The 26,836-nt window shown below is 43.7% G+C and overlaps 1 protein-coding gene across 1 annotated transcript; it reads right to left on the bottom strand.

Annotated features, from left to right (window-relative positions):
• Positions 1-1,953: 1,953 nt before the first annotated feature.
• On the bottom strand, positions 1,954-26,836 carry LMOD3 (leiomodin 3). The gene is made up of 4 exons (XM_079963331.1): positions 26,460-26,836; positions 14,061-14,395; positions 7,431-8,807; positions 1,954-2,370 (listed from the first exon to the last, which is right to left on the bottom strand). The coding sequence occupies exons 2-4, from the start codon at positions 14,352-14,354 to the stop codon at positions 2,344-2,346; spliced, it is 1,698 nt and encodes a 565-aa protein (XP_079819457.1). The 5' UTR covers positions 14,355-14,395; positions 26,460-26,836; the 3' UTR covers positions 1,954-2,343.

The following is a 26,836-nucleotide window of genomic DNA, read 5'->3' as shown; positions in this document are numbered from 1 at the left end:
TAATAATAATAAATATTATTATTAATAATAATAATGTATTATTTATACCCCACCCATCTGGCTGGGTTTCTCCAGCCATTCTGAGCAGCTTCCAACAGAATATAATACAATAACCTATTAAACTTTAAAAGCTTCCCTAAACTGGGCTGCCTTCAGATTTCTTCTAAAAGTCTGGTAGTTGTTTTTCTCTTTGACATCTGGTGGGAGGGCGTTCCACAGGGCAGATGCCACTATTGAGAAGGCCCTCTGCCCAATGCCCTGTAGCTTTGCTTCTCGCAGTGAGGGAACTGCCAGAAGGCCCTTGGCGCCAGTGGCGTAGCGTGGGTTGTCAGCACCCGGGGCAAGGCAAGTAATTTGCGCCCCCTAACCCTGAGTGAGCCAGGTAGGGGCAGAGAGCTGCGAGTGCGAGCGCACGCCCCCCAGATGTTGCGCCCGGTGCGGCCGGCCCCCCCTGCACCCCCACGCTACGCCACTGCTTGGCACTGGACCTCAGTGTCCGGGCAGAATGATGGGGGTGGAGACGCTCCTTCAGGTATACTGGACCGAGGCTGTTTAGGGCTTTAAAGGTCAGCACCAACACTTTGAATTGTGCTCGGAAACGTACTGGGAGCCAGTGTAGGTCTTTCAAGACCGGTGTTATAGGGTCTCAGCAGCCGCTCCCAGTTACCAGTCTAGCTGCCGCAGCAATGTAAAAAAGGAGGAGCTGCAGCTTTGGGCAGCCATTGCTACTCCACAGCTTTCAGTCTAGATCAGGGGTCTGCAACCCGCGGCTCCAGAGCCGCATGTGGCTCTTTTACACCTTTGCCGCGGCTCCGGGGCGGATACTAGCGAGAGGAGGAGGCACATTGTGCGCCCTGACACTCCCCACTGTGGCAGGTGCTGTACTGGCTGTGACGTCGCATGGGGGAGGTGTGTGCGTTAGTCATGCACCGTCCCGACGTCACCTAGCCGCCCGCCCGCTACATTGTAAGGGGCATGTACGCTGGTCACTGCATTGAAAGGGGGCATGTACACTGGTCACTGTTTTGAAGGGGAGTGAAGAACACACAGACAAAAAAGGTAACTTGTTAATTTAACATTTATTTCTATGAGGAGGAGTAATTCTGAGGGATCAAACAAAGAAATAATAAAAAAGTGACAAAAAAGTTATTTTTATAATGACGAGTTTTGCGGCTCCCAGTTTTTTTCCTTCAGAAACGGGTCCAAGTGGCTCTATTTGTCTTAAAGGTTGCAGACCCCTGGTCTAGATGGATGTGATAGTAAAAATTGGAAGGGGAACAGCTGGTAGCTGCAAGGAGAGCCCACTGGGGGTGTCCTGCCAGCGGTTTCCTAAAACCTTGGGAAATCATTGCTCATTGAGTCTTCACAGCCACCACCTCTATATCTCGGCTTTTGTGGCTGATGTACAGCAACCGGTGCTTTTTTTCTTTAAAAAATGTTTAGTGGTACTCTCACTTTGACTCAAGAAAATCACCGGGAAAGGAAATGAAGCTGCCATCGGAGGTGGTAACAACAAAACTGACCAATCACCATGCTTCATACTCCTACTTCATACATTAAACGCTTGCTTCCATCTAAAACACCGTGACAGGAAATGAGGCCGCCATCAGGGGTTGCAATGGAACTGACAATTCACCATGCTATTCAATGGAACGGACAATTCACCGTGCTAGAGAAGAAACTAACATTTTTAATTTGTTTAGTTTCTTCTCCCGTTAGATTCACAAAATGTTTAGGCGTATTTGTACCCCCAGAAAAAAAAAAGTACTGACAGCAACCATCCCTGAAAGTAGATGTTCATTTCTGTTGCAGTATCCTTCATCCAATAAAGATGAAAGTAGCTGTGGTTTGCCAAACACCCAACACACACCTGTGCTGAAGCTGGCAGACAGAGATGCCCCACAAGGATGGGTGAATGTAGGGGAGAAGAAAAACTCACAAAAGGACACCATATGCTTCTGTAAAGTTTAAAAGCAGAAGGCAACATGATTGCGACAGGGATTTCCTGAAGAAATCTATAAAAGTTATAACATAGGGGATAATATCCCTCTGCTCTCCGCCCCTACCCTCTGAAATTAAAGCCCAGCAAGCTGACGGAGACTATAGGGTGGCACTAGCCCATTACAAACGCGTACGTGTGAATTATTAACCATTTATACTGTTTCCATTCTATCCTTTTCAATCATCACTTCAACAGGTGGCATGCTTTAAGCATTGTTCCCATGTCTTCCATCTGAAGGAAACAGGCCCTGGAACAATATGAAGCAACACTTGCACAGTCTGTGTGTTTTGTTCTTTTTCTTTCCTTCTCCAAGTTGTTTCCTTCAGCTGAATGGGGAGTAACTACTCCAGCTCTTTGGGAAGTGGCACCTGTGCAGCAAAAATAAGAAATGTAAATGTAGGGTAGTGGGGGAGGGGGAAGATATATCCTCATCACAATCTTCTTCCAAATGAAACAAAATGGTAACTGAGTTCAATTCCCCACCCATGGTATAAACAAAATAACTCTTCAATATATACCAGACACATTGTGACAATTCAATCCACTACAAGCAATAGATCAGGCATCCCCAACCTTCGGCCCTCCAGATGTTTTGGACTACAATTCCCATCATCCCTGACCACTGGTCCTGTTAGCTAGGGATCATGGAAGTTGTAGGCCAAAACATCTGGAGGGCCGCAGGTTGGGGATGCCTGCAATAGATGATGTTCTCTTTACAACCAAACCCTAAATGCGTACTTTAGGCAGTCCATCCTTTTCAACAGAACTTACTTTCCACGTAAATTTATTACCAGGCCCAGCATAAGTTGTTGTCCACCACAAGTACATAGAGAGGGGGGTTTTAATTTTAGAAATCTCCCAGGTTTATAATTGTGCTTTTATTAAAGATTTGTGTTACTATTTTTTTTGCAATATGCTTGGTAAAAAGGCATTCTACTGAGCTGCAGGTGTGACAAACAGCTGAACTGACAAGCTTAGGCCATCCAGGTGATGGATGGGATGAGTATGCTGACTGTTGATTGTTCTCTAACGAGCACTGCAAGGTGCTTGTGGCTGGAAGACACTAAGTGCCAGGTGTGTGTCTCATCTGTTTATGCACACACACAACATCAGCCTGTTCCTTCCCTTCACTGAGGTGCACAGAGGGTCACAAACTGTATCTGGAATTTCTTCTATAAGGTAATTGCAGGCTGTCCTGACTTACGGTGTTATATGTTTCTAAACCCATTTCCACTGATTTTCCATTGTGGGAATATATGGATTGTGGGAAGTAGAAGTGCTGGAATAGAAGGTGTGAACTGACCACCACCCCTTTCACCAGCAATAAAAGCCCCTCATTTAACTGTCCTCAAATTGACAAAAAGGACATGTCAAGGAATGTTCTCCTATGTTGTTTTATGTGACTGAAGCGTTCTAGAAGTTTTACAGTTTGGAAGGCTACAATTAAACCACTAGACCAATGTGTGTGTGTGTGTGTGTGTGTGTGTGTGTGTGTGTGTGTATGAGAAATAATGATGGGCATTAAATAAAATAAAATGCTCTAGCCCTGTCCAGGCTGTTTGTCTATAACAGCTATTTAGTTCAAGTTAAAACTAAGAATGCTACAACAGATTGAAAACAGAAAGCATTAAAACTGGCTCTGATTTTAAAATGCCATGTTTCTAGACAGGAAGCTAGCCCAGATGTCTTAACGTAATGAAGGGAACCGCCAGGAGGTGTAATGTATATTGCGTGACTTTCAAGCTTGGAAAATTACTTCTGAACTACCGAGGAAGACATAATTAAACGTAACTGCTATGGGTGACCTCAGTGATTAACAGGTGCAGGACACGGGACCTGATCCAAGTGAAAACATCCAAGGCATGCAAAACACCCTAAGGATAGAGATCTAATGTGGGTGAGCTTTTCCAGCTGTGTAATTGAGAGGGGGGATTTGTTGGAAAATGCACCCTGCATCTCCACATCTTGCAATGCTCTTGGTGGCTGACACTGGAGACGTCCCACCCGGGGTCAGAAGGATTTCAGACAAATGCTCCTCCTCAAGCAACATGACTAGAGAAGGAAAAATAAGAAGTACTGAATGGTAAATCTGGGCACTTTTTAGCCACTTCACTGTGTGTGAACACATATACATCACTCTCATATATTGGTGCCACAATGTGGAGAATGTAAGATTTCATGCAGAGACCCACTGAATACACTTTATCATTAATACGATGTGATTGCCCTTTTGGGAACAGAATCAGAATAAACAAACTGTAGCAGAAGGGCCAGTGGTTGCCACTATTGGGCACCTTCAGGTAGGAGATCACAGCCAACTTTCAGACCCTCTCTAGGACTTGTGCCTCCTCCTCATTATTGCTTTCTGTTCACATGTTCCATTAGTAATGTCAGCAGTGAGGGAAGCAAGGTGAAGGAGAAGGAACCCAGCTCCCCTTGAGGGCCAACTCAAGGAGGAGGCTCACAAAGACATTTCATCCCAGCCCCCCGAGGGGGTGGGACCCCAAAGCCAGCACTGGGTAGTTTCCAATACAGTGGTACCTCGGGTTACATACGCTTCAAGTTACAGACGCTTCAGGTTACAGACTCCGCTAACCCAGAAATAGTACTTCAGGTTAAGAACTTCGCTTCAGGATGAGAACAGAAATTGTGCTCTGGCGGCGTCGCAACAGCAGGAGGCCCCATTAGCTTCCCATTAGAAGTGGTGCTTCAGGTTAAGAACAGTTTCAGGTTAAGAACGGACCTCCAGAACGAATTAAGTACGCAACCAGAAGTACCACTGTACAGACTTAAATGCTGCAATTATAATGGATCTAAAAATGCTGATAACAACAGCATTGAAAGGCGCATGGAGTGTTAATGCCATCCACCTGACAGCTGCAAAGTATGGCTGCACTCAGAGTAATATGGCCATATTAGCAACACCACCCCCACCCCCACTGACATCTGCATGTTGGAAGCCACCCAGAGTGGCTGGGGCGACCCAGTCAGATGGGCGGCATATAAATAATAAGTTGTTGTTGTCATTTGTAGTCCGATTGGCAGCCTCTCTCTTTTAGCTGAAATTGCCAGAGACTGAACCCGGCGCAAAACATGGGTTCCTCCATCATGCAAGGGATCCTTCCAAAATTACTTTCGATAGCTACTATTAAAATTCTCTCTCTTCTGAAAACAGTAAATGTTCCACCCATAAACATGCATCTTAGTTTGGAATTTTTTTAAAAAATGTGGGTTTTTAAAACAATACAAAATACAAAGATTCCATCATTAGTATTTACATAATATTAATGTGAGTGCACAAATGAAGTTTGCATGCTTTGGATCCTAAGTCAGGAATAGAAGAGAGGTCTGCCCATTTGCAGGCCATTCCTCCTTTCCCCTTCCCTCCAGCCTTCATGAGATATCTGTGGCAGAAATAAGGGGACAGAAAACTTTCCTTCCACAGCCATCACCAGTGGTGGTGGAGGAGGTCACCTCAATGGGGAGACACCACAGGGATTTCCCCTCTGGTGTTTCTCCTTCTGGGGAAAAACCTCCTTCTTCTTGCTTATTAGGGTGCAAGGAGGACTGCACCCCTGTAAGAGTGGCTGATGGATGGTGAAAAGACTGTGAGTGAGAGGCAGTATGTAAAGTGAAGATCTCTCAGAGTGAGAGACTGGATATGAAAAGGGAAGTGAAGCACTGAAAAGTGGGAAGGTTTGTAATTTTCTCTGGTGAATGAGGAATTAAGAGTTACGTTTGTCCAGAGAGGTATCTGCATTTCTTACACATTTTCTGAAGGTTTGGATATCCTCATGGCTGGTGCTATTATTAGGCTGCTTGGGGTACAGACCTCAGAGGGGCACAGTATTGACCTTTCAGGGACAGTTTTACACAGATTAATTTTGTTACATCTTATAAATTTCTGATAGTATTTTACTTCTATATTTTGAAGAATTTCATCATTTTTGAGGTAATTCATACATTAGAATTTTCTAAAAAGTGTATATGAAATAGACTGCAGAGTTGATTGGAGGTTATGTTACATAAAAAGTGAAAATGCACTTCATTTTAAATCACATCTTAAACTTGGCAACTTTATCAACTGAACATGCCCAAGCATCAGATACACTTCAGCTGAAGGAATAGGTGACAAAATTTGTAAAGGAAAAGGCACCCAAAGTAATATTTTGATGTGCCTGAAACAGAGACTTTTCAGAGGCTTTAATTTTAATATCACAGGTTTGTTCAAAATTATTTGTGTGCTAAAACATTTTATTTTGTACTTGAGAAAGACAATAAAAGATTGTTGTATTACTTATTCCTTCAATTTACAAATTTAGCAGTTTCAAGTTTTGTGTATTTCATTTTTTCTACATCTGGGGTGTATGTGAGCAAGTACTTAGTCTTGCTTAGGGTGCAAAATAGCGTGACACCGGCACTGGATATCCTGCTGCTGATTTCCCCCTCCCTTCTTTTTTTAGGAGGCTGTTGTTATTAGATGTGCATTATGTTTATAGTTGTGTCTGAGATAAGCAGGTTATATGAGCTACTGGATTGTACAGGGTTTATAAGAGTGTGTATAATTTGGCACTGTGATTATATCATATTTATTACTATGTATTGCTTATTATTCTGAACTGTATCTACATAACCATTCTAATGTTTTGTATTGTCTGGCTATTATGGGATATATTGACATACATTGTTTATTATGTTCTATGTTGTAAACTGCCCTGCGGTTTATTTTGCTTTTTGTTTTCGTTTTGCAAAATGTGGTACATATAAATGTTATAAGTATATAACTGTTAAAAGTAAAAAATAATAAATAACTGCAAATGTTTGCTATATATACAAATAGCTATATACACAAATTGCCAGTACATGACACCCAGTTTAAATTAGGATAAGAGTATGAGATAGGGGGACTATGATGCTATGGTTCCATATGCAGATCATTCCCTGCCTGCAATCTGCATATGGAAAATGTCCCCATTAAAGTGAATCAAAAGTTTTCCTCCAAGGCAAATTGTGGCTCTACAGTGAAGGTAAAGGATTTGTTCCTTACCCTCTCCCTTGGTAGGGTGATGATCTGGATCAAGGGTGTTGGGTTGGGATACACTGACACTTTGTCTAAATTGAAAACCCTTGCATTTAAAGCAGGCACCCCCAAACCCATCATCCCTGACCACTGGTCCTGTTAGCTAGGGATGATGGGAGTTGTAGTCCCAAAACATCTGGAGGGCTGAGTTTGGGGTGCCTGATTTAAAGGCGCAGAAACATAGCTTTTGCAATGTACAATTTCACCCTTAGGATCCAGGCCATTGTCTCCACAACACACGGCCGTTGTCATCCCCAAATGACTCGATTTTGAATGAAAGATCTTAAGATGGGCTAACTGATATTGCAGTATTTTCCTACTTCCTTTTTTAAACCCCATTGCACTCACCGGTTTCAGATAAGCTACGTTGCTCTGGCGAATATCATTAAGTAGCTGATCTCTAGGAGTGACTTCCACCAGAGGAGGTGGCCGTCTTCTTGGAATAGGCTTGAGTGTCTTGATCACATCTTTGAGGTTGGTTTTTTCAGCAGGCTCCACATATTCTTTTATGGTGGGTTTCCGCTGGGTTCTCTTGAGTTTCACTATTTTGAAGTCGCCACTGCTGACCTTTTCAGGTTCTGGTTTTCTTGCAGGTTCGTTTTTCCTGCCCGCAGATGGAGCTTTGGGGACTGGTGGCATTGGAGGTTGCATCGAAGGAGGCATCACTGAAGTAGGCACCGGTCCCCCTAGCAATTCCCACATGCCAGGAGGCAACCCGAGTCCGTTCTCTAACATGGCTATTAGCTCTTTCTGCTGTTTCCGTTGCTGCTGCTTTTGCTCCTCTATCCTTTTCTGCCTCTGTTTATCGAGGTTTCTGCTGAGCAGATTGGTGACCACCATTCTGGGACCTGGAAGTTCAAAGTGGTACCCTATCTTGAGCAGCGTAGGGTTGGCTTTCAGTAACCTGGCGATCTCTGTTTCTGCTTGATGGCCCAACATGCTTCTCTGGTTGTGAAAGCGTAGCTCAGTCAGCTTCTCATTGTACTGCAGACACCTCATAATTGCAACAATTCCTTTACCCGAGATGAAATTTGAATCAATATTCAGTGTAGTGATGCTCCTGTTTTCACGCAGCATGTTGGCCAAGGCAAAAGCCACATTATCATCTGCCCCCACATTGGCTAAACTGAATGTTTTGATGTGCTTATTCTTTTTCATAGCATTGACAAAGTCCACCAGCATTTCCTTGGGGATGTTCTCAATGTTGTTCAAGTTGAGTTCTGTCATGCTTGGGTCATTCTTCTGGACCTTTCTCAGGCTCTCATCTAAATTGGTTTGATTTCCTGAAGGCCTGGCGCTTAACTTAATAAAATTAGTATCTATAGCTAATTTTTTGGGAATATTTAATTTTGATGCTTTCTTTTCATTATTGTCTTGTTTTTCATCTGATCCCTCTGTTTCATGTTCATTTCTGCTGTCCTCTTCACCATATGGTTTCTTTGTTCCCAGTTCTTCTTTATCTTTCTCTTCGTCCTCCTCCTCTTCATCTTCCTCCTCCTCCTGTTCTTCCTCTCCTTCCTCCTCCTCCTCCTCCTCCTCTTCCTCTTCCTCCTCCTCCTCCTCGTCTTCTTCTTCCTCTTCCTCCTCTTCACCTTCCTCTTCCTCTTCTTCATTCTCTTTATAGTCTCTTACGTCTCCATTTGTTTTCCCTGCATTATTTTTCACCATCTGCTTCTCATTACTAATATCTGCAGAATTTTCTTCGGACTTCTCCACAGTGTGTCTCTGCAGAAAACAGAATGCTAAGAGCTGAAATAATTTAAAATGGTTTTGCCTCATCTACTAAATAAAACCAACAAAGTTGATGTGACATTTGAATTTGTTTCCCCACTGTGCAGATGAGTTACTTTAAAAGAAAATACACAGTTCTAAATTCCAGTATGTACGATGCTGGAATTTATTCTTTACCTTTCACAGTCCAAATGCTCTGATGTCAATATTATTTGAGTTTGTCTGCTACATTGTTGTTGTTGTTGTTGTTTAGTCGTTTAGTCGTGTCCGACTCTTCGTGACCCCCTGGATCAGAGCACGCCAGGCCCTCCTGTCTTCCACTGCCTCCCGCAGTTTGGTCAGTAATGTCTGCTACATTACTATTATACAATAACCTTTCATATGTCATAATCTGGAAACTACTTCATTATTTTATAATGGGTTTCAAAATAATATACATTATTGGACTCATTCTGCAGTCAGGCTTGTTGTTCCATTTCTCCACAGATCCCTCTGGATGTCAAATGTATTGGTCTTCTGGCTAAAACATCCATTTCCCTCCACTGATTGCCCTGTTTTCCTATCCACAAAATAACTATTGTTTTAGAATTATTGTAATCATAGCATTTCTTTCTCCATCACCACATACAGGTGGACATTAAACAAGCCTCACAGGACATTGTAAAAGAACATGCATGTGGGGTTTTCAGTAGGGTCTGAGTAGCATTTCCACCCCCGTTCAGCCCAGACACTGAGGTCCAGTTCCGAGGGCCTTACGGCAGTTCCCTCATTGCAAGAAGTGAGGTTACAAGGAACCAGGCAGAGGGCCTTCTCGGTAGTGGGACCTGCCCTGTGGAATGCTCTCCCATCATATGTCAGGGAGAGAAGTAACTATGCAAGCTTTAGAAGACATCTGAAGGCAGCCCTGTATAGGGAAGTTTTTAATGTTTAATTATGTTTTTGTATATGCTGGAAGCTGCTCAGAGTGGCTGAACCAACCCAGTCAGATGGGTGGGGTACAAATACTAAAATTTATATTGCTTTAAATTTAGCGTGTATTTAATATTCTATTGGGAGCCACCCAGAATGGTTGTGGAAACCCAGCCAGATGGGGATATAAATAATAAATTATTATATTATAAATTAGTAGTAGTAGTAGTAGTAGTAGTAGTGACTGGCAGGGCAGAATGAGGTAGGGAAGCACTGCTCACCTGGCTTTGCAATATGGAAGTGTGAGAGGGGCAGGGAGGTAGGGAGGTTGGTGTGGTGTGGGGGCAGCAGCAGGAGGGTTGAATTGGGTCTGCAGCCATGCCCACACTGCATCACACTTCCTGCCATCTCTCCCCTCTCTTTTTCAGTTACTAGCAGTGACCTCTGTATTAGGAAGCCAGGTAAGCAACCCACCCTGCTCATGTTCTGTTCTGCCATTGGCTACTTACTAGTGGGTTATTTTTACTATTTTTAAAATGCTGAGAGCAATCATAGTACACATTCTTTGGTCCGAAAGACAATAAAGCTGAGATATGCTCAGTGTTTAGATTTCCACTCTATATTTTTCTGGTAATTCTAAGATATCGGAATCCATATAATTTCCAACTCGGTGCCCCCTTTTCCCCTGGACCTGCTTAGCTTAGGTAGTTGTTAAAGATACTGGTAAAGGTAAAGGGACCCCTGACCATTAGGTCCAGTTGTGACCGACTCTGGGGTTGCGGTGCTCATCTTGCTTTATTGGCGGAGGGAGCCGGGGTACAGCTTCTGGGTCATTTGGCCAGCATGACTAAGCCGCTTCTGGTGAACCAGAGCAGCGCACGGAAATGCCATTTTCCTTCCCGCCAGAGCGGTACCTATTTATCTACTTGTACTTTGACGTGCTTTCGAACTGCTAGGTTGGCAGGAGCAGGGACCGAGCAACCGGAGCTCACCCCACCGCAGGGATTCGAACTGCCAACCTTCTGATCGGCAAGTCCTAGGTTCTGTGGTTTAACCCACAGCGGTAGTTTAGTTTAATTTCCAGCCATCCTAAAGTAATTTACAATGCCTGCTAGAGTAAATTTGCCGGGCACCAGAAAGATGACAAAGTCAGCACCAAGCAAGCTTGGCTGGGGAGAGCACTCAACAATTGGGGCGCTACCACAGGAAAGGCCTGTCTCTCATTGTCATCCTCCAAGCATCTCTCTTGTGGGCCTCACACTATATACCAGATTATACTAAAATCTTTTTTAGTATAAATCTTTTTAATTAGCATGCTCTGCTGTTATCACTTCCTCTGGCTTTTCCTGAATAATTTTAGAGCAATATTAAGCACAATACAGGACGCGGGTGGCGCTGTGGTCTAAACCACAGAGCCTAGGGCTTGCCAATCAGAAGGTCGGCGGTTTGAATCCCTGTGACGGGGTGAGCTCCTGTTGCTCGGTCCCTGCTCCTGCCAACCTAGCAGTTCGAAAGCACATCAAAGTGCAAGTAGATAAATAGTTACCGCTCTGGCGGAAAGGTAAACGGCTTTTCTGTGCACTGCTCTGGTTCGCCAGAAGCGGCTTAGTCATGCTGGCCACATGACCCGGAAGCTGTACGCCGGCTCTCTCGGCCAATAAAGTGAGATGAGTGCCGCAACCCCAGAGTCGGTCACGACTGGACCTAATGGTCAGGGGGCCCTTTACCTTTAAGCACAATACAGTCTTTCTACTAGTCCTGGTGTAATTGCAGCAGTAAGAGTCAGTCAGTAAAATATTAAACAATGTCTCAGTTTCAGCCAGGCAGGGTTATGGAACCCTAATTTCAATTCTCGCTCTTTTTCTTTGTTGTCTCATATCCTGTTAGATCTACTGTTTCTAATGGAGCAGGAGCAATAAAGTGTGAGAGAGGTCTCCTACCCCACTCCTCTGTCTGTGCCTTTTGTTCTATTTCTCTGTTCTCCACTCTCCTCTGTTGACTAAGTCACTTCTCTCTCTTCCACTATTTTCCCTAAACCACTACATATTCATTTTGCCCAAACCTCCGCTGACAACTGACCATTTCTAACTGATATACGCTGCTCACTTGTCAGTGCCTGGTATCTGACTTCATCTTCATCCTGTCCAGGTGAGACTCCTGAGCACTTCTATGCAGGAATAGTCTTGTGAAAAGTCAGTACGAAACCTTCTCCTAAGGCAAGGCATTTCTAAACCTTGTAATGGAAAAGCGAAGCAAAATCAAGCACACAATTGTTCCTGGCTTATTACATGCGATCCTGAGGACATTCCCCTCAGTGTTTCCCAAGCAAGGAAACATGTTTCCTCAGCTCTAGGACTGAAATTCTGAGTTATTGTGAAAATGATGATTCCCACTCCCTGCTCCTGCAATTCTTGCATTTGTATGGTTTCCTCCCCTCACTTTTATTGTTTCTCTTTTCCTAAACCACTTTGAGGTTTCGGGGTTGGTTTTTTTTGCAGTCAAGCAGTGTATAAATTTTACGAAATACGTAAAATAAAATAGTGGTGTCAGAGCTGCCTCTAGGTCCCAGCTCACAGAGGACCAACGCTAGGCTGTCGTAATGTACAAAAGTCTTTATTGAAGTTCAATTTCCATTTCAAAGCCGCAGCGCGCAGCCCTACATCTTAAACCCTAGATCAGCGAAGTCCCGTCTGAATCTCCTCCCCTCTTACACCAGTTTAAGATCCTAGCCCTGCTCCACCTTTTCCGCTGCTCTCTTCTCCTCTGGGTCCTCCTGCCCGCTGGGGCATTCCCCTTTCTGGACTCCTCAGACTCTGAGTCGCTTAGCTCCTCCCCCTGCCTCCGGCGGGCTTTAGGACCCGGTTCCCAATCCTCATTCTCTGCTGTCCCACGCTCCTGTACATTTGAACTTGCCTCTCGCGCCAACCCAGTGACCTTCCTCCTGACCGTTACACTACTTCTGTCACTGCTTCCCTCTTCCGGGATACTGGCCGGATCTGACCTCCCCTCCGTTGTCTGACTCTCCGATGGAGGCGTGGTCAGCCCTGACTCCTCTCCTCTCCCTGCTGGGGGAGACGCTACTCCCGATACCTGGGACTCTTCCCCCCCACTATGCTCTGGTGGGGAAGCTGGTCCTGATTTCCAACTGCTGCTCTGGGAGTCCCCGCTGGCCCCTTGCTTCTGGGGTGTCCCCCTTGGGACCCCCCTTGCCCTGGCCACCGGCGCCCCCTTCTGTGAATCTTCCGATTCGCTGGAGAGGCTCATGGAATCTCTCGGGCCACTGTCATCTTCTCCTACGCTGCCCTCAGATTCTTCCCCTTCGCTCTCCATCTCCCCTCTTCCCTGTGCTTCTGCTCCTGAACCCCTGACAAGTGGTGTTTTTGTTTTTTTGTTTTTTTAAAAAAGCTTAAAAGCCCCATATCTTTGCCTCTTTAGTATCTGAGAAGAATATGAGCCTGCTACTCCGTTTCTGCTTCCCTCATAGCTTGAATTGCTTTTGCTTACACAGATAAATGTTTAAATTGCTGCTTTTAATTAGTGTGTTCTCTGTACTCCGATATTTCATTTTTGCATCTTTTGTTGTGAGCTGCGTTTAATTATAAGAGAAGCAGGACACAAATAGCTTTAATCCATCAATCAATTCTTCCAAGGCTGAGTATTATCTATTTGAACCATTCAAGAAGGAATCTCCCCTCTCCCATGGAAGTCAGGGAGCATCTCACAGCCAAAAGACCTCACCATTTCATCTCTAGGAGGGTGTGTGTATTCATCAGTTTCCAGTGCCTGTCTAAGGTACAGGGCTCTGTTCCTGCACAGCATACCTGCATCACACAGAAGTAAGGAAAGCAAAGGCACAGCAGCATGTCTTGCTCTTCCTGTGTTAGAATTCCATTTTTATTCTCAGACTTCACACCTGATCATGTGAGCTTCTGCACTGATCCAGTAATTCATTGGGCTTAGGTCATATGACAATAATGAAAACTGATTCAAAAACCACATACCGGCTAAAATAGTTAGGAAGCACCTTCCTTTATACAAGCTCGCTTTCCCTTTAAGATCCCAGGCAGCGGCATAGTCCAAGGGCTGTCTCTGAGACAGGTACATTTGGCTAGGATGTGGAGAAAGACCTTTTGGGTGGAAGCTCTTTGCTTTGGAACTTCCTTCCCAAGAAGGTCTACTCTGTCTGCATTTATAAAAGCCTGCAAAATGTCCCCCCCCCCAAGCCTTGTAGCACAATTCAATTAACCTAATTATGATTTAGATGTTGCTATTCGGTGTGTTGTAGTTCCCACGTCACCACGAGAAGCATGCAGAATAGTTGCATTTCCTGTTTCTTACCTCCGATGGCAAGAGAGTGACAGGCACTCTTTCATCCTCATGCATCCGCCTTGAGGTCTTCTGCCAATACAGGTAGTCAACAAGAGATCTGTGGTCAAAGTTTCCCGTCGGTGGTTTTTCAGTCTGGTCTCTCTGTATCATTCCAACTGGCACTTCAGGGTCTGGAGCCATGACTTCCATTTCACATTGTAGCTCCTTCAGTTCTTCGGGGGAGAGGTTTGCTAGGATTTCATCTTCATCGATCTCTTCGGAACAGATTTCTTCTTGGTCAGAGTTTTGGCTGAACTCAGACATGTTCTTTGTTGATATATATATATATAAAGACCCAGAAACGCCTAAAGGAAATTTAAGAAAGACAATAACCAGAGCTGGTTATATCTTCTTCAGTTTTATGAAACCCTCAATGCACCTAAGGTTTGTGGGAAATATTTTTTTTTTTTTGCCCGAAATTGCAGTACAACTCAATCTTAGGAGATGCTTGTGTAAGAGTGAGCAAGGGCTGGAGCATATGGTCGGTCTATATTAAGCAGCGCTTGGCTGGGGGAGGAGAATTTATGGAAGTGCTGCCATGTTCTGTTTTCAGCAGCTTGTGTCAGCTGTGTAAGCCCCTTCTGACATTTCAGTACAGCTGTTGTGTAGCGCTGCAGCTTCTTCGTGGTAATTTGCTGGAGGATTCCCCCAAGGATATGAGATTTATTGGCTCATGATATATACAAAATATTTAAATATAGGGAAATGAATGCTACTCAGGGTGGCCTGCGCATGACCCTCTATACCTCATAGGTCCACTCCAAGCTTAGCTAATGCTCAGGCTTTGTGCTGGTCACCAATTATTTTCATCCTCGGCACGTATCAGTCTTCAGAAAATGATTGATTTACGATGGCCAGTTTAAATAGCACTGGCAAAGATCGCTGTATTTATTGTGCCTAGCACTAAGGAATGCCCTTTGGGCACGTGCTCTGTGGAGTCACTGACATTTTGTTTTAACAAATCAAAGGAGCTGGACAACAGAAGCATCATCTGACAATAAGCAAAACAGCTGTTATTTTAAGACAAACATTTCAGTGGAGAAAGAAACGGGGGAAAGTGCTATTTGTAGACTCCCATGACCTGCAAATAAGACCTACCCTATAGCACAGTTCCTATTTGCTAATTATAAACATTTTGTATGATAGCACTTCAGCAAATGATGGTTTTTGCCTCTGCAGCCATTGCTATTGCAAGAAAATGTATGGCACCTTGTCCAGCATCACCATGAAGGCGGGGGCTTTTTCTAACTTACGTAAACCTTGAGCCAGGTGCGAACACCTCTGAGGTGCCTCCTTAAGCAGAGCCTTAGCCCAGAACAAGGACAGCTGCAGCAATAAAGATGCAGTAGCAGATGCCTAATGCCTAGGGCCATGGTCTCACAAAGCCTTTGGAGAACCATCTCCGTTCTTTGATCGTCTGCATTATTGGGGAGATCATCATCACCCTTGACTGCATTAATCCCAGAGGCAAATTAAGAAACTGGGGATTCCACTAAGGGGCCTTCAGCTTGTCCATAAAGCAATTGGGCAAAGTGTGAAATCTCTGAGGGGCAAGAACAAGAAACCCTCTGGTATTGCCCATTCAGCTGAGAGGGAAGGGAACCACACTGGGCTTGATGTCTGGAGCAGCCGTCACTGTGGAGACTTCTCTCCTAGTTATCATCCTGCTCAGAAACAGTCTTAGGGAGAGAAATCTCCAAAGTCCAGCATGCCTTCTTACTTAACAGGGAGAAATCCTTCTGGGAGCACAGGCAGGAGCAGAGGCAAGGCTTGGTTGGCTCCTCCTCAATTACAGGCAGGGGAGGGGAAGCAAATTCATTCACGCAAGTTGCTGCCACCTCCACCAGGGCAAAAACTACCAGATTAACCATAACTTTTGCCGCCTGAACCAGAAAATTCTGCTCCTTGCCCCACTTAGGTACCAATTTTTTTGATTTCAAGTGTTGGCAACTCTTGCTCTAAGCATTGCAGTAGTGAGTACTATGATTATTTTGGTTGTGCCAATATAAACAGGCCAAAGTAATTAAGTGGATGTAATTAACATTATAAAAATAAAAAGAGCAGCAATGAGGGCCCTAAACAGAACCAGGATCATCAGGGACAGGGAGGTTGTATAATCCTCACCCTCCCCTGCTGCCCCTGTTGAACCCTACCCCCAAGCTGCTATTTGTATCCTAATGCAGCCTCCATTGGCACCAGTGATGCTGCGTGTAGGCTGTTAATTAAAAGGAAGGTGTCACATGACACTTACTCTTCCCAGCCAATCAAGACTTGAACAAAAGAGTGAAGGTGTGCCCACTGCAGACCATGCAAGACTTTAGCTTCAAGTCTTACTATTAGACTGAAAACTAAGCTCTAGCAGGATATTTTAAAAAATAATTCTGCTGGAATCAGAGTCTCATTGAGGCTTGCTTTACAAACCAATAATTTCCCGAGTTATATAAATACAGAACGAAACAAACTGACACAGAAAACTATAACTACACAGCTACAAGCAAGATGGGCAATATTTGTTAGTTTCATAATTGTAGTATTAAGGAAATAACATTGCATGGGAATGTGCATATCAGAGTCCTAATCATGGCTGGTGGGTGTTTTTTGTTTGTTTGTTTCCCAAGTAAAGCTGCTTTTGGAGGGGTAATTCAGAATTGTGGAGAGCAGCATGCAGTCTTTCTCCAGCCACCACTTCTGCACTCCAAATTGCCACATCAGCTGCTTTTCCCTACAGGGTTCCAAACATGTGACTTCACAAATTCCTGTTTAGAGTAGAGGCATGTCAGGCAGAGAAAAGGTTAAGCATCTCTTTCTCCCTCACCTCTTCTTCTCATTGCCCCCATCTTTTCCTGGGTGAAGGGTTTCCTGCTGGGTTTCAGCTCCAAGAGCTTGCACAGAAAATGCAGTTAATTCCCCCGAGTTATTTACAACAATTCCTCCCAAAATGTATTGTATGCGTGCACCTTTGTACTGCTGCGACGCAGTTTTCTTCCTAGTCGGTGCTAAAGACCTTGACCTTTAGGCTGAATCAAAGGCTGCTTCAGTGACATAGATCTGAACTAAAAAAGATGGGCAGGTTTTCCTTCTGGGAGAACCAAGCAACTAAGCTGGTCCAGATGGTTGCTAGGGCAGTTCCTGTTTGTTGTGGGGAGAAGAATGTAAAACTGGAATGTGGACAAGAGGTCAGACGTTACACGTCCAATGACAACTATCGGTACCCTTCAGATATGCAAATAAAATACAGAAGAGGAAAAGTGGTTGGTTGCGCTCATGGGTAGTCGCTGAAGTACAGAAGGTTTTGCTTATTGCTGGTAACTATTACAATTTGCTATTTGTTGGAATTAACTCTGCCAGTACGGAGTACACATATTGACAGAGACAGTTATAACCCAGCGATAGTTTAGCAAATATGGGCAAGGTTGGTCCTAACAGTAGGCAGCTGGTTTTGGGTGTCATGAAAGAGCAGCACATTGTAATGTATATAATTAATATTTGTTGTATTTTTACTTCCAGGGAGTGGAATTTGTGGGATTTTCTGCTTCAGGTGCCAAAATAACTTGGTCAGCCTTGGGTACTTGGGGAAAGGCAGGTGTTATTTGCTGCTCAGCCACAAGACAAGGAAATGTATTGGAGTGGCCACTTATGGATTGGCAAAAAAGAGGAAATAAACCACCCAAGAAGTGGATGAAAGAGTAATTTATTAAAAGGTGCACATGCTAATTTGGAAATAATTACTTAAATAGAAATAAAATCTCACCACAACGGGGAAGATTATGACCAGGTGATTTGTGTGTGCTTGATCAGTCTGATGTCCAGGTGTGCTGCCCCTTTCCTCTTCAATTCTGTGATTGTGTAAATGGGTAGACTGTCAAAAGCTGGTGTTTAATTGTGGGTGTATTCTGCAGGGTATTATTGACGCAATAATAGTGCATTAGTGGTAGTTTTATTCTGGTTCTTTGTTCTGTGATGCCTCCCCAATGCTTCCACATTATTGCCGTCCAAAGGGGCTATAGGGCAACAAAAGCAGGACAAAAAAATTAACCAGAATGTTGTGGTAGAAAAAAATTACAGGATTTCAACAGGTAGTTATGGGTTCTGCACTGACTGGAAATAAAGCAGTGTGACCACACCCAAGCTTCCACAGGCGCAAACAGTATTGAAAGGAAGAATGTGTGCAACCACCCTAATAGTATGAGCACAAATGATAATGATTACACACTAAAAGGGAGATCTGGAGGCAAAGGGGCTATCAATATTTCTGGCACTTTACAAAATTACATAAGCTTGGTGTTCATTTTTTTTTAAAAAAAAACACACACACAAATAAACGATCAAACGGTATATAGTTGACTAAGAGCCCCAGTACCTCTTTATTTAGAAACTTATCACTGTGGATTGATGAAAGAGGTTGGGACTAGAAGTGGACTTAACACACTTTTCACTGCAAAGGATTTAAGGGGTCAGTTTGTGTTTTGCTTAGGAAAGTTTGTTCTTACTTGAGTGATCTAAGAACTACTTTAAATAGCATCACCATTAGTTAAGTGAAAGAGATGGCTCGCTTCTTTTTTATTTTTAAAAAGGAATAGGTTCTGTTTATTGCCAACAATTCATTGCTGGTTAATATTTGTTCCCAATCACTGTGCTCTTTGAAAACCAGGTTTGAAAACCAATTACCAAAAGCTAGGTTTGCCCACCCCATTCAGAAGCCTGCGACTCAACAAATAGGATGAATGCACTAGATTTATTGTATGTCTATTACATAGCTATCAACTTTTCCCTTTTCTTGCGAGGAATCCGATTAGGAATAAGGGAATTTCCCTTAAAAAAAGGGAAACGTTGACAGCTATGGTCTATTATAAACATGCATTATAGGTATACACTATGCCAGGAATAGTTAATACAGTGCCCTTAATATGCTGTTGGACTAAATTTCCTTAATCTATTTGCCATGCTGATTGGGGCTGATGGGAACTGAGAGGCATTGTTGACTACCCCTACAGTTTGTTGTTGTCAGTAAAAAGCAAAGATAAGCAGACATGGGAGAAGTTAAAACAAGCTAACTACGTAAGTAGAGGATGTATGGCCTTCTGTCATGGATGATCTGAGATTCCTGCATTGCAGGGGGCTGGACTAGATGACCCATGGGGTCCCTTTCAACTCCACAATTCAATTATTCTGTAACTAATCTATTGCTACTTTTTCCAGTATCCCATGAAGGCTATGTTAGGGCATAATCCAAGCAAAACTGTACAAGACTAGGGACCACTGACTTCAATGGAAGAATTCAGCATGTACGGTACTTGCTTTCTCTCATTACAAACCAGTTTTTATTTGGATGTGCTGAATTTAGAGCGGATTTCTCTTTTGCAAATTAGACTAATTATTGGGTTGTGCCATTGTTTGCCACTTGACCTTGCTGTCTACTCCCACTTTTCTACATAAGTCACCCACCTGCTCTACAGTGGTACCTCGGGTTATATACGCTTCAGGTTACAGACTCCGCTAACCCAGAAATAGTGCTTCAGGTTAAGAACTTTGCTTCAGGATGAGAACAGAAATCGTGCTCCGGCGTCGTGGCAGCAGCAGAAGGCCCCATTAGCTAAAGTGGTGCTTCAGGTTAAGAACAGTTTCAGGTTAAGTACGGACCTCCAGAACAAATTAAGTACTTAACCTGTGGTACCACTGTACTTTTCTAAGGTGTTTTGAGAGTGAAAGAAAAGGGTGAAGTGAGATTTAAAAATACTGTTTGGAAATACTCGATCCGAATCAACTAAATTAACATATTTGTCTTCCGCTCTGGATTAGCTGTTTCGTATAATCTGCTGTTGCTTGATTACACCAGAGGTTTTCAACCTTTTTGAGTCCACGGCTCCCTTGACCAACTACATTCTTTCTGCCGCACCCTTGTGGCGCACAGGAGCCCAGTTATGTCAGCCTTTGCCTGCAGAGCTGGCAGCCTCTCACCTTTTTCCGAACACCCTCCCTTGTGGAGTGGTCCCTCAGCCTCCTCTCCTCTCCCATCTCCTTGGGAATCCTCTGGGCAGCCACTGCTGCCACCCCTGGTCTCTGAGCTGCCGCCCCCTGCCCCAAAGAGAGGTGCCTTCTCTGACTGCCCCACAGGGGCCTGGGAAGCACTCCCTGGCCAGCCCCAGAGGCATCATTTGCCTGGGGAGCTTGTAGCCAGGACTGCTGCAGTAAACTGCCATGCAAGCCTTTGAGAGGCAGAGATGTGAGAGGCATCAGAGGAGGGAGGGAAGGAAAAAGGGACAGAGGCCAGTATTGCCCGCGGCACCCCGGCCATCATTCAAGGCACCCCAGGGTGCCATGGCACACTGGTTGGAAACCACTGGATTACATTTATAATTTGTTTCATCCCATCCCAAGAGCTCATTTTCTATAAAGGTATAATTATTATTCTACCTATTCCTAGCCATCAAAGGCTAGATTTCAGTCATGTAACATGTAACAAGTATATTCCAGTGTGCCCACCTTTCTATGGTGCCTAGAAATGGCCTCAATAAATAACCCATCAAAAATTCACAATGGATGTTCTTACTGTTAGGTTTCTGTGTGCAGTGGCTCAGTGAACATGCACCCTTAAATATCCCCACATTATCATTGGCTACCAGGATTGGACACTCCCCCCCCCATTCTAAACAGAGGGGAGGTGCAAAAAGCTGCTCACTGTGAGCAAAGGGTGTCTGGTCTAGGTGTAGTTTAATGCTGGTGGGGAGTGATGCACAGATTTCTCTTTTTCTGCTTTTTAAGATGTACTGCCAGCCATTTTAGGTTATGCCACACACTCATAGCAGCCATTTTGTGACTGGCACCCGTGGGTCTTTCAAAATTCCAAATGTGCCCGTTGGCTGCAAAAAGTTAGCAAGCCCTGTGAGTCTAGGCACATTCTGAGACTGGTAAGTCCCAACCCTGATGAGCAGAAATAGGCCCTAAATAAAGGGGCTATTTATTTGATATAGTCAAAATGTGACTAATTGCTCAACCTAGAATTTTGCTTTTTGGTGCTTATGCCCAGGACATATCATTATTATACAGTGGTACCTCTGGTTACAAACTTAATTTGTTCCAGAGGTCCGTTCTTAACCTGAAACTGTTCTTAACCTGAGGTACCACTTTAGCTAATGGGGCCTCCCGCTGCTGCCACGCCGCCGCGCGATTTCTGTTCTTATCCTGAGGTAAAGTTCTTAACCCAAGGTACTACTTCCAGGCTAGCAGTCTGTCACCCGAAGTGTTTGTAACACAAGGTACCACTGTATTTTATGCCTGTGTAAGCACAACATCAGCCTCTCTTGTCCTGTTCTAAACACCAGGATAGTCATCCATAACGCAGCCCATAAATGGCTTCCTGATGTTATCGAATAAATCAACTGTGGTCTCTCGCTGGCATCTTATTCTCTCAAACCATGCCATTTGGGTCACTGAAGCGATCCATTCACCACTTGCAAATCTCCTGCTGATTTCTTGTCTGTAAATAAAGTACTTAGCTGCCCTCTTATATTTCCCTGATCTGCAACCGTTCCATCTTGAGGCCACGAGCTTGTGTGATCTGCTAAGTTAAGGTCAAGCCTCTTGTTAGGGCCTCTGCAGAGGAATTATCGAGGGAACACGAGATATTGTTGGCACATAAGGAACAGCAATTTTGATTTGCCATTTCCACGTATTCTGCCTTATCTCTGGTGGAACTATAATCATGGAAGAGCTGCCTTCTAAGATGAGGCCTAAACTTGTGTTCTCTGGTAGCAAGCTATGTTCTGGAAACTGCCCTGAGACCTCTGGATATATGGTGGTATATTATTATTATTAATAATAATAATAACCGTCGTTCGGTCCCAGCTCCTGCCCACCTAGCACTTCGAAAGCACTCTTAAGTGCAAGTAGATAAATAGGGACCGCTTTATAGCGGGAAGGTAAACGGCATTTCTGTGTGCTGCACTGGTGCTGGCTCGCCAGCTGCAGCTTCGTCACGCTGGCTACGTGACCCGGAAGTGTCTGCGGACGGCGCCAGCTCACGGCCTCTAGAGCGAGATGAGCACGCAACCCTAGAGTCGGACACGACTGGCCTGTATGGGCAGGGGCACCTTTACCTTTACCTTTATTATTATTATTATTATTATTATTATTATTATTATTATTATTAATGTGTGTGTGGCTTTGGTTTTTCATAGTATAGCTTGTTTAATATTTCAGGTAAGACTATGAATTATGAGTGGGACAATCATGCAGCTGTCACTAGAATTACCAACCTAATTTTAAATGTATTTTGCACTCTTACAGAATGGTGCTGTATGATACAAAGTATAATCATACATATATAATTCACTTAGCCAACTCTATCTTCCTATTTTACTTTCCATTATTTCTCAACATGATCCTCTAACACCAGACAGAGGATGCTTCTAAACATTCATCATGATTAGACATTGACTATTCAATGAGCAGTCATTCTGATCTGTTTGCAGGGAGGTTAGCCAATGTTGCGTCAAAACAAGTGCTATTCCACACTATCTCTTGGCATTCCTCATTACAAAAAGTCCAGCCTTTTGCTGAAGTGGGTTTGTCGCACAGGAGCTGCAAATGAGCTTTAATTTTGCAATATGAGTTTGCTGGTATGTGATTGAATTCTGCCCACCCCAAAGTGACCTGAGCCATTTAGTTTTCATCCCTAACCTGTACCAAACATGAAGATACAGTGAGAAACAGTGTCAAGTTTCAGTAAATGAAATTTAATTCCTCTGTAAGTGTGTAAATGGCTGTATATGTTAGAACCCTCGTTTTATTTAACATAAAGAGTTGTGAATCTTTTTTTGGTTCTTCCAGCCATCCTGAATCTACCTCGTCCATCCTGTGCAATCTAATCCAAAAAAAACCTTGAATAATTTTAAAAAGAACATTTGGCCAATCTTTTTGAGAGATTTGTCTCTAAGGATGGATGAAACGTCAGGTTTTTGTTTGTTTGTTTTCTTTCATTTTTCCAGTCTTACATTTGGTTCTCCACTTTTTCCACATGAGTGTGAGATTACTATTTTTTTTAGTTCTCATGAAAATTCATCAGATTTTAGTGTCAATTTCTTCTTTAATATACACATATTTGTAGGCAGTTTTCCTAATATAAACATTTTTCCAAAGCAATTTGCCCTAATATAACACATTTTTGTATGTTATTTTCACAAATGTATGCATACTATGTATCTATGTGCACACTTTACCCCAGTTCCTGTATTTTTCTTTACATTATTTGGATGGAGAACAGCATTGCAAAATTCAAAAATGTGCAAATTTAGGGTGGCTGTGATCACACAAACCAAACTGGATCCTGTGCTTGTCATGTGATGCCCTTCTTTGTCCCCCACTCCTTGAGAGATTCAGTGGGGGGGCAACAAGAGAAGGGGCGTTTTCCGTGGTGATTCATGACTGTGGAATGCTCTCCCCAGAGAGGCTTGCCTGGCGCCTTCATTACAGGTCTTTAGGTGCCAGGCAAATGCGTTCCTCTTTAAAAAGGTAAAGGGACCCCTGACCATTAGGTCCAGTCGTGGCCAACTCTGGGGTTGCGGCGCTCATCTCGCTTTACTGGCTGAGGGAGCCGGCGTACAGCTTCCGGGTCATGTGGCCAGCATGACTAAGCCGCTTCTGGCGAACCAGAGCAGCGCACAGAAACTCCGTTTACCTTCCCACTGGAGCGGTACCTATTTATCTACAGTGGTATCTCAGGTTACATACGCTTCAGGTTACATACTCCGCTAACCCAGAAATAGTGCTTCAGGTTAAGAATTTTGCTTCAGGTTGAGAACAGAAATCGTGCTCTGGCGGTGCTGCAGCAGCAGGAGGCCCCATTAGCTAAAGTGGTGCTTCAGGTTAAGAACAGTTTCAGGTTAAGTACGTACCTCCGGAACGAATTAAGTACTTAACCCGAGGTACCATTGTACTTGCACTTTGATGTGCTTTCGAACTGCTAGGTTGGCAGGAGCAGGGACCGAGCAACAGGAGCTCACCCCATTGTGGGGATTCAAACCGCTGACCTTCTGATCGCCAAGTCCAAGGCTCTGTGGTTTAACCCACAGCGCCACCCACATCCCTTCCTCTTTACCTAGGCCTTTATCTATTAAATAATCTATGGCCTGTTACCTGTTCACATAAGCCTCAAGAGCCACCCTGAAAGGGGGTTCAGATGAGCTTAGAATTCAGGCAGATTCCTATCAGAGTACGCAACCCTTGGGATACCTGAGTTCCAACCAAGATAGAACTTTGAAATCTAGCACTTAGAATTAAAAATGAAGCTGTTTGAGCACTAGTCCATGGGTAGGCAAACTAAGGCCCAATCACCTTCAAAATCTGGCCCGCGGACAGTCGGGAAATCAGCGTGTTTTTACATGAGTAGAATGTGTGCTTTTATTTAAAATGCATATCTGGGTTATTTCTGGGGCATAGGAATTCGTTCATTTTTTCCCCTTCAAAATACAGTCCGGCGCCCCACAAGGTCTGAGGGACAGTGGACTGGTCCCCTGCTGAAAAAGTTTGCTGACCCCTGCACTAGTCTAACAGCAGCATTCTTTTAGTCTTCAAAGGCAGCCTCACACACAACATATTGCAGTAGTCTAATCTGCAGATTATCAGAATATGGAGAATAGTTTCCGAGATATCGCTGTCTAGGAGCCATATCTGGCATACCAGCCGTAGCTGGTGGGAGGCACTTCGTGACACCCATGTCACTCAAACATCCAAAGACAGGACCACATTTCATGGTAATCTCAGCAGATACACACAGGCCAGAGTTGTCCAATGTGAGCATATCTCATTTGCTACTGTCCAGCATCAACGGTTAAGATATTAAATATTATTCATGGGTTAGGCGAAGGTAAAAAGACCATCCAGTGACTGTCTCTACAACAGCAAATTCCTGAGTTGCTGAATATACTTGATCTGAATGTATAATTCTTGAACGTCTCCCAGTTTACCTGAAGCTAAGATTAATTGAACAGATTTGTTTTGAAAAACTTGACAAGCTCAAGCATTTATGCTTTAGCAAACCTGACTGAAATTCTGGGAAGCATCATTACAGATAAATGTCTCTTAAAGATGTCTCATAATTTCAGCATAAACTGTCATGCTAACAATTTTTCACTTGCTAGAAAAGGCACATCGATTTTTAGAACTAGCAAGTTACATAGGCATAGAGAAAATGGTTTGTTTTATGGAACTGTATATAATGTGTGATTGTCTAACATTCAAAGAGTGTTTTATGTAGAATGCATTACTGCATAATGTGAAGAATTTATGGAAACAATAGTTGTCAATTTCCCCCAAGAAAACGGGCCATGTTAAGTTTGTTCATATCATTTTATGTTTTTTTATTCCTTTGTCAGAGAGGCATCAGGCAATACATAGACTCATAGAATTGTAGATCTGGAAGGGACCCCAAGGGTCATCTAGTCCAACCCGTTGCAATGCAGAAATCTCAACTAAAGCATACATGACAGTATATTTCTCCTTTGTTCCCTTCAGCAGTTTTGTCATATAAAATGTGACTTTTATCAACATAGTGCTTTACTATTGAGGAAACAAAAAACATAAAATAAATTCATGTAAATACGTTAAATACTTACTGTATTCAAACATACATCTTCTGATTTTTTAGCCCATAACTGTCAGACATATGCATGTACACACAGACACAAGTACAACATATTTTCAGGTTTTTCTCCGTAAACATGAGGTCTAGAAAATTAATCATAAAAACAGGGGTGATGGTGTGGGGAAGGATTGTCAAGCTACACTTTCACCATATAAAAACCTTAACACTTTAGCAAAAGTAAAAGTGTGAATACTGGGGGTATATAGGCTGTGATCCTCATCACTGGATATATTCAGAAGTAGGTGCCATTGAAATGAATGGAATTTATTTCTACGTCAGTATACATAGGATTGTAGTAAGGTAAAGCTAAAGGGACCCCTGACCATTAGGTCCAGTCGTGACCGACTCTGGGGTTGCGGCGCTCATCTCGCTTTGTTGGCTGAGGGAGCCGGCATACAGCTTCCAGGTCATGTGGCCAGCATGACTAAGCCGCTTCTGGCGAACCAGAGCAGCGCACGGAAACGCCATTTATCTTCCCGCTGCAGTGGTACCTATTTATCTGCTTGCACTTTGATGTGCTTTCGAACTGCTAGGTTGGCAGGAGCAGGGACCGAGCAACGGGAGCTCACCCCGTCGCAGGGATTGTAGTACTGTCACCTATAAAAGGCATAACTTTCAGTACATCACATAAATCCGAGCCATTAAGGGCTGACTTTCAGAAGAGACAGTAAGGCATAGAAAACACCAAAGCAAAGCAGGTATTTATGGTTTCTAATGTAAGCACTTACCTAAAGCATGGGCAGGTATAGAGATCCCAGGTGAGTGGGCCACAATAGCCTTTTGCTCAACACCTGTGCTGCATCTTTTCCCAACTCTTCAGCCTTCAGTTCTACCTCCAAACGAAGCCGTGTCAGATGAAAGAGCAGCAGCAACCAACATGCTCACCTCCTCATGTGTCACCATTTCAATCCTAGGTAGTGGGGTCATCAAAACATGCCTGAAGTGCCTCAAATGTTGAATGGATTCTATTTTTAAGATAACTGATGGGACAAGTGCTGACTCCAAATACTTCAGAGCAAATTCTGCCCCACTAGTCTTTCATTTAATTTTTTTGCTGATAACCCCCTCCTTCAGAACCCGCCTCTCCGTGGTGCCAGAACTTTAA

This window comes from Podarcis cretensis (assembly GCF_951804945.1).
Source record: "Podarcis cretensis genome assembly, chromosome: 2".
NCBI lineage: Eukaryota > Metazoa > Chordata > Lepidosauria > Squamata > Lacertidae > Podarcis > Podarcis cretensis.
Note: the sequence above shows the minus strand (reverse complement) of the source record. Positions and strands in the feature narration are given on the sequence as shown.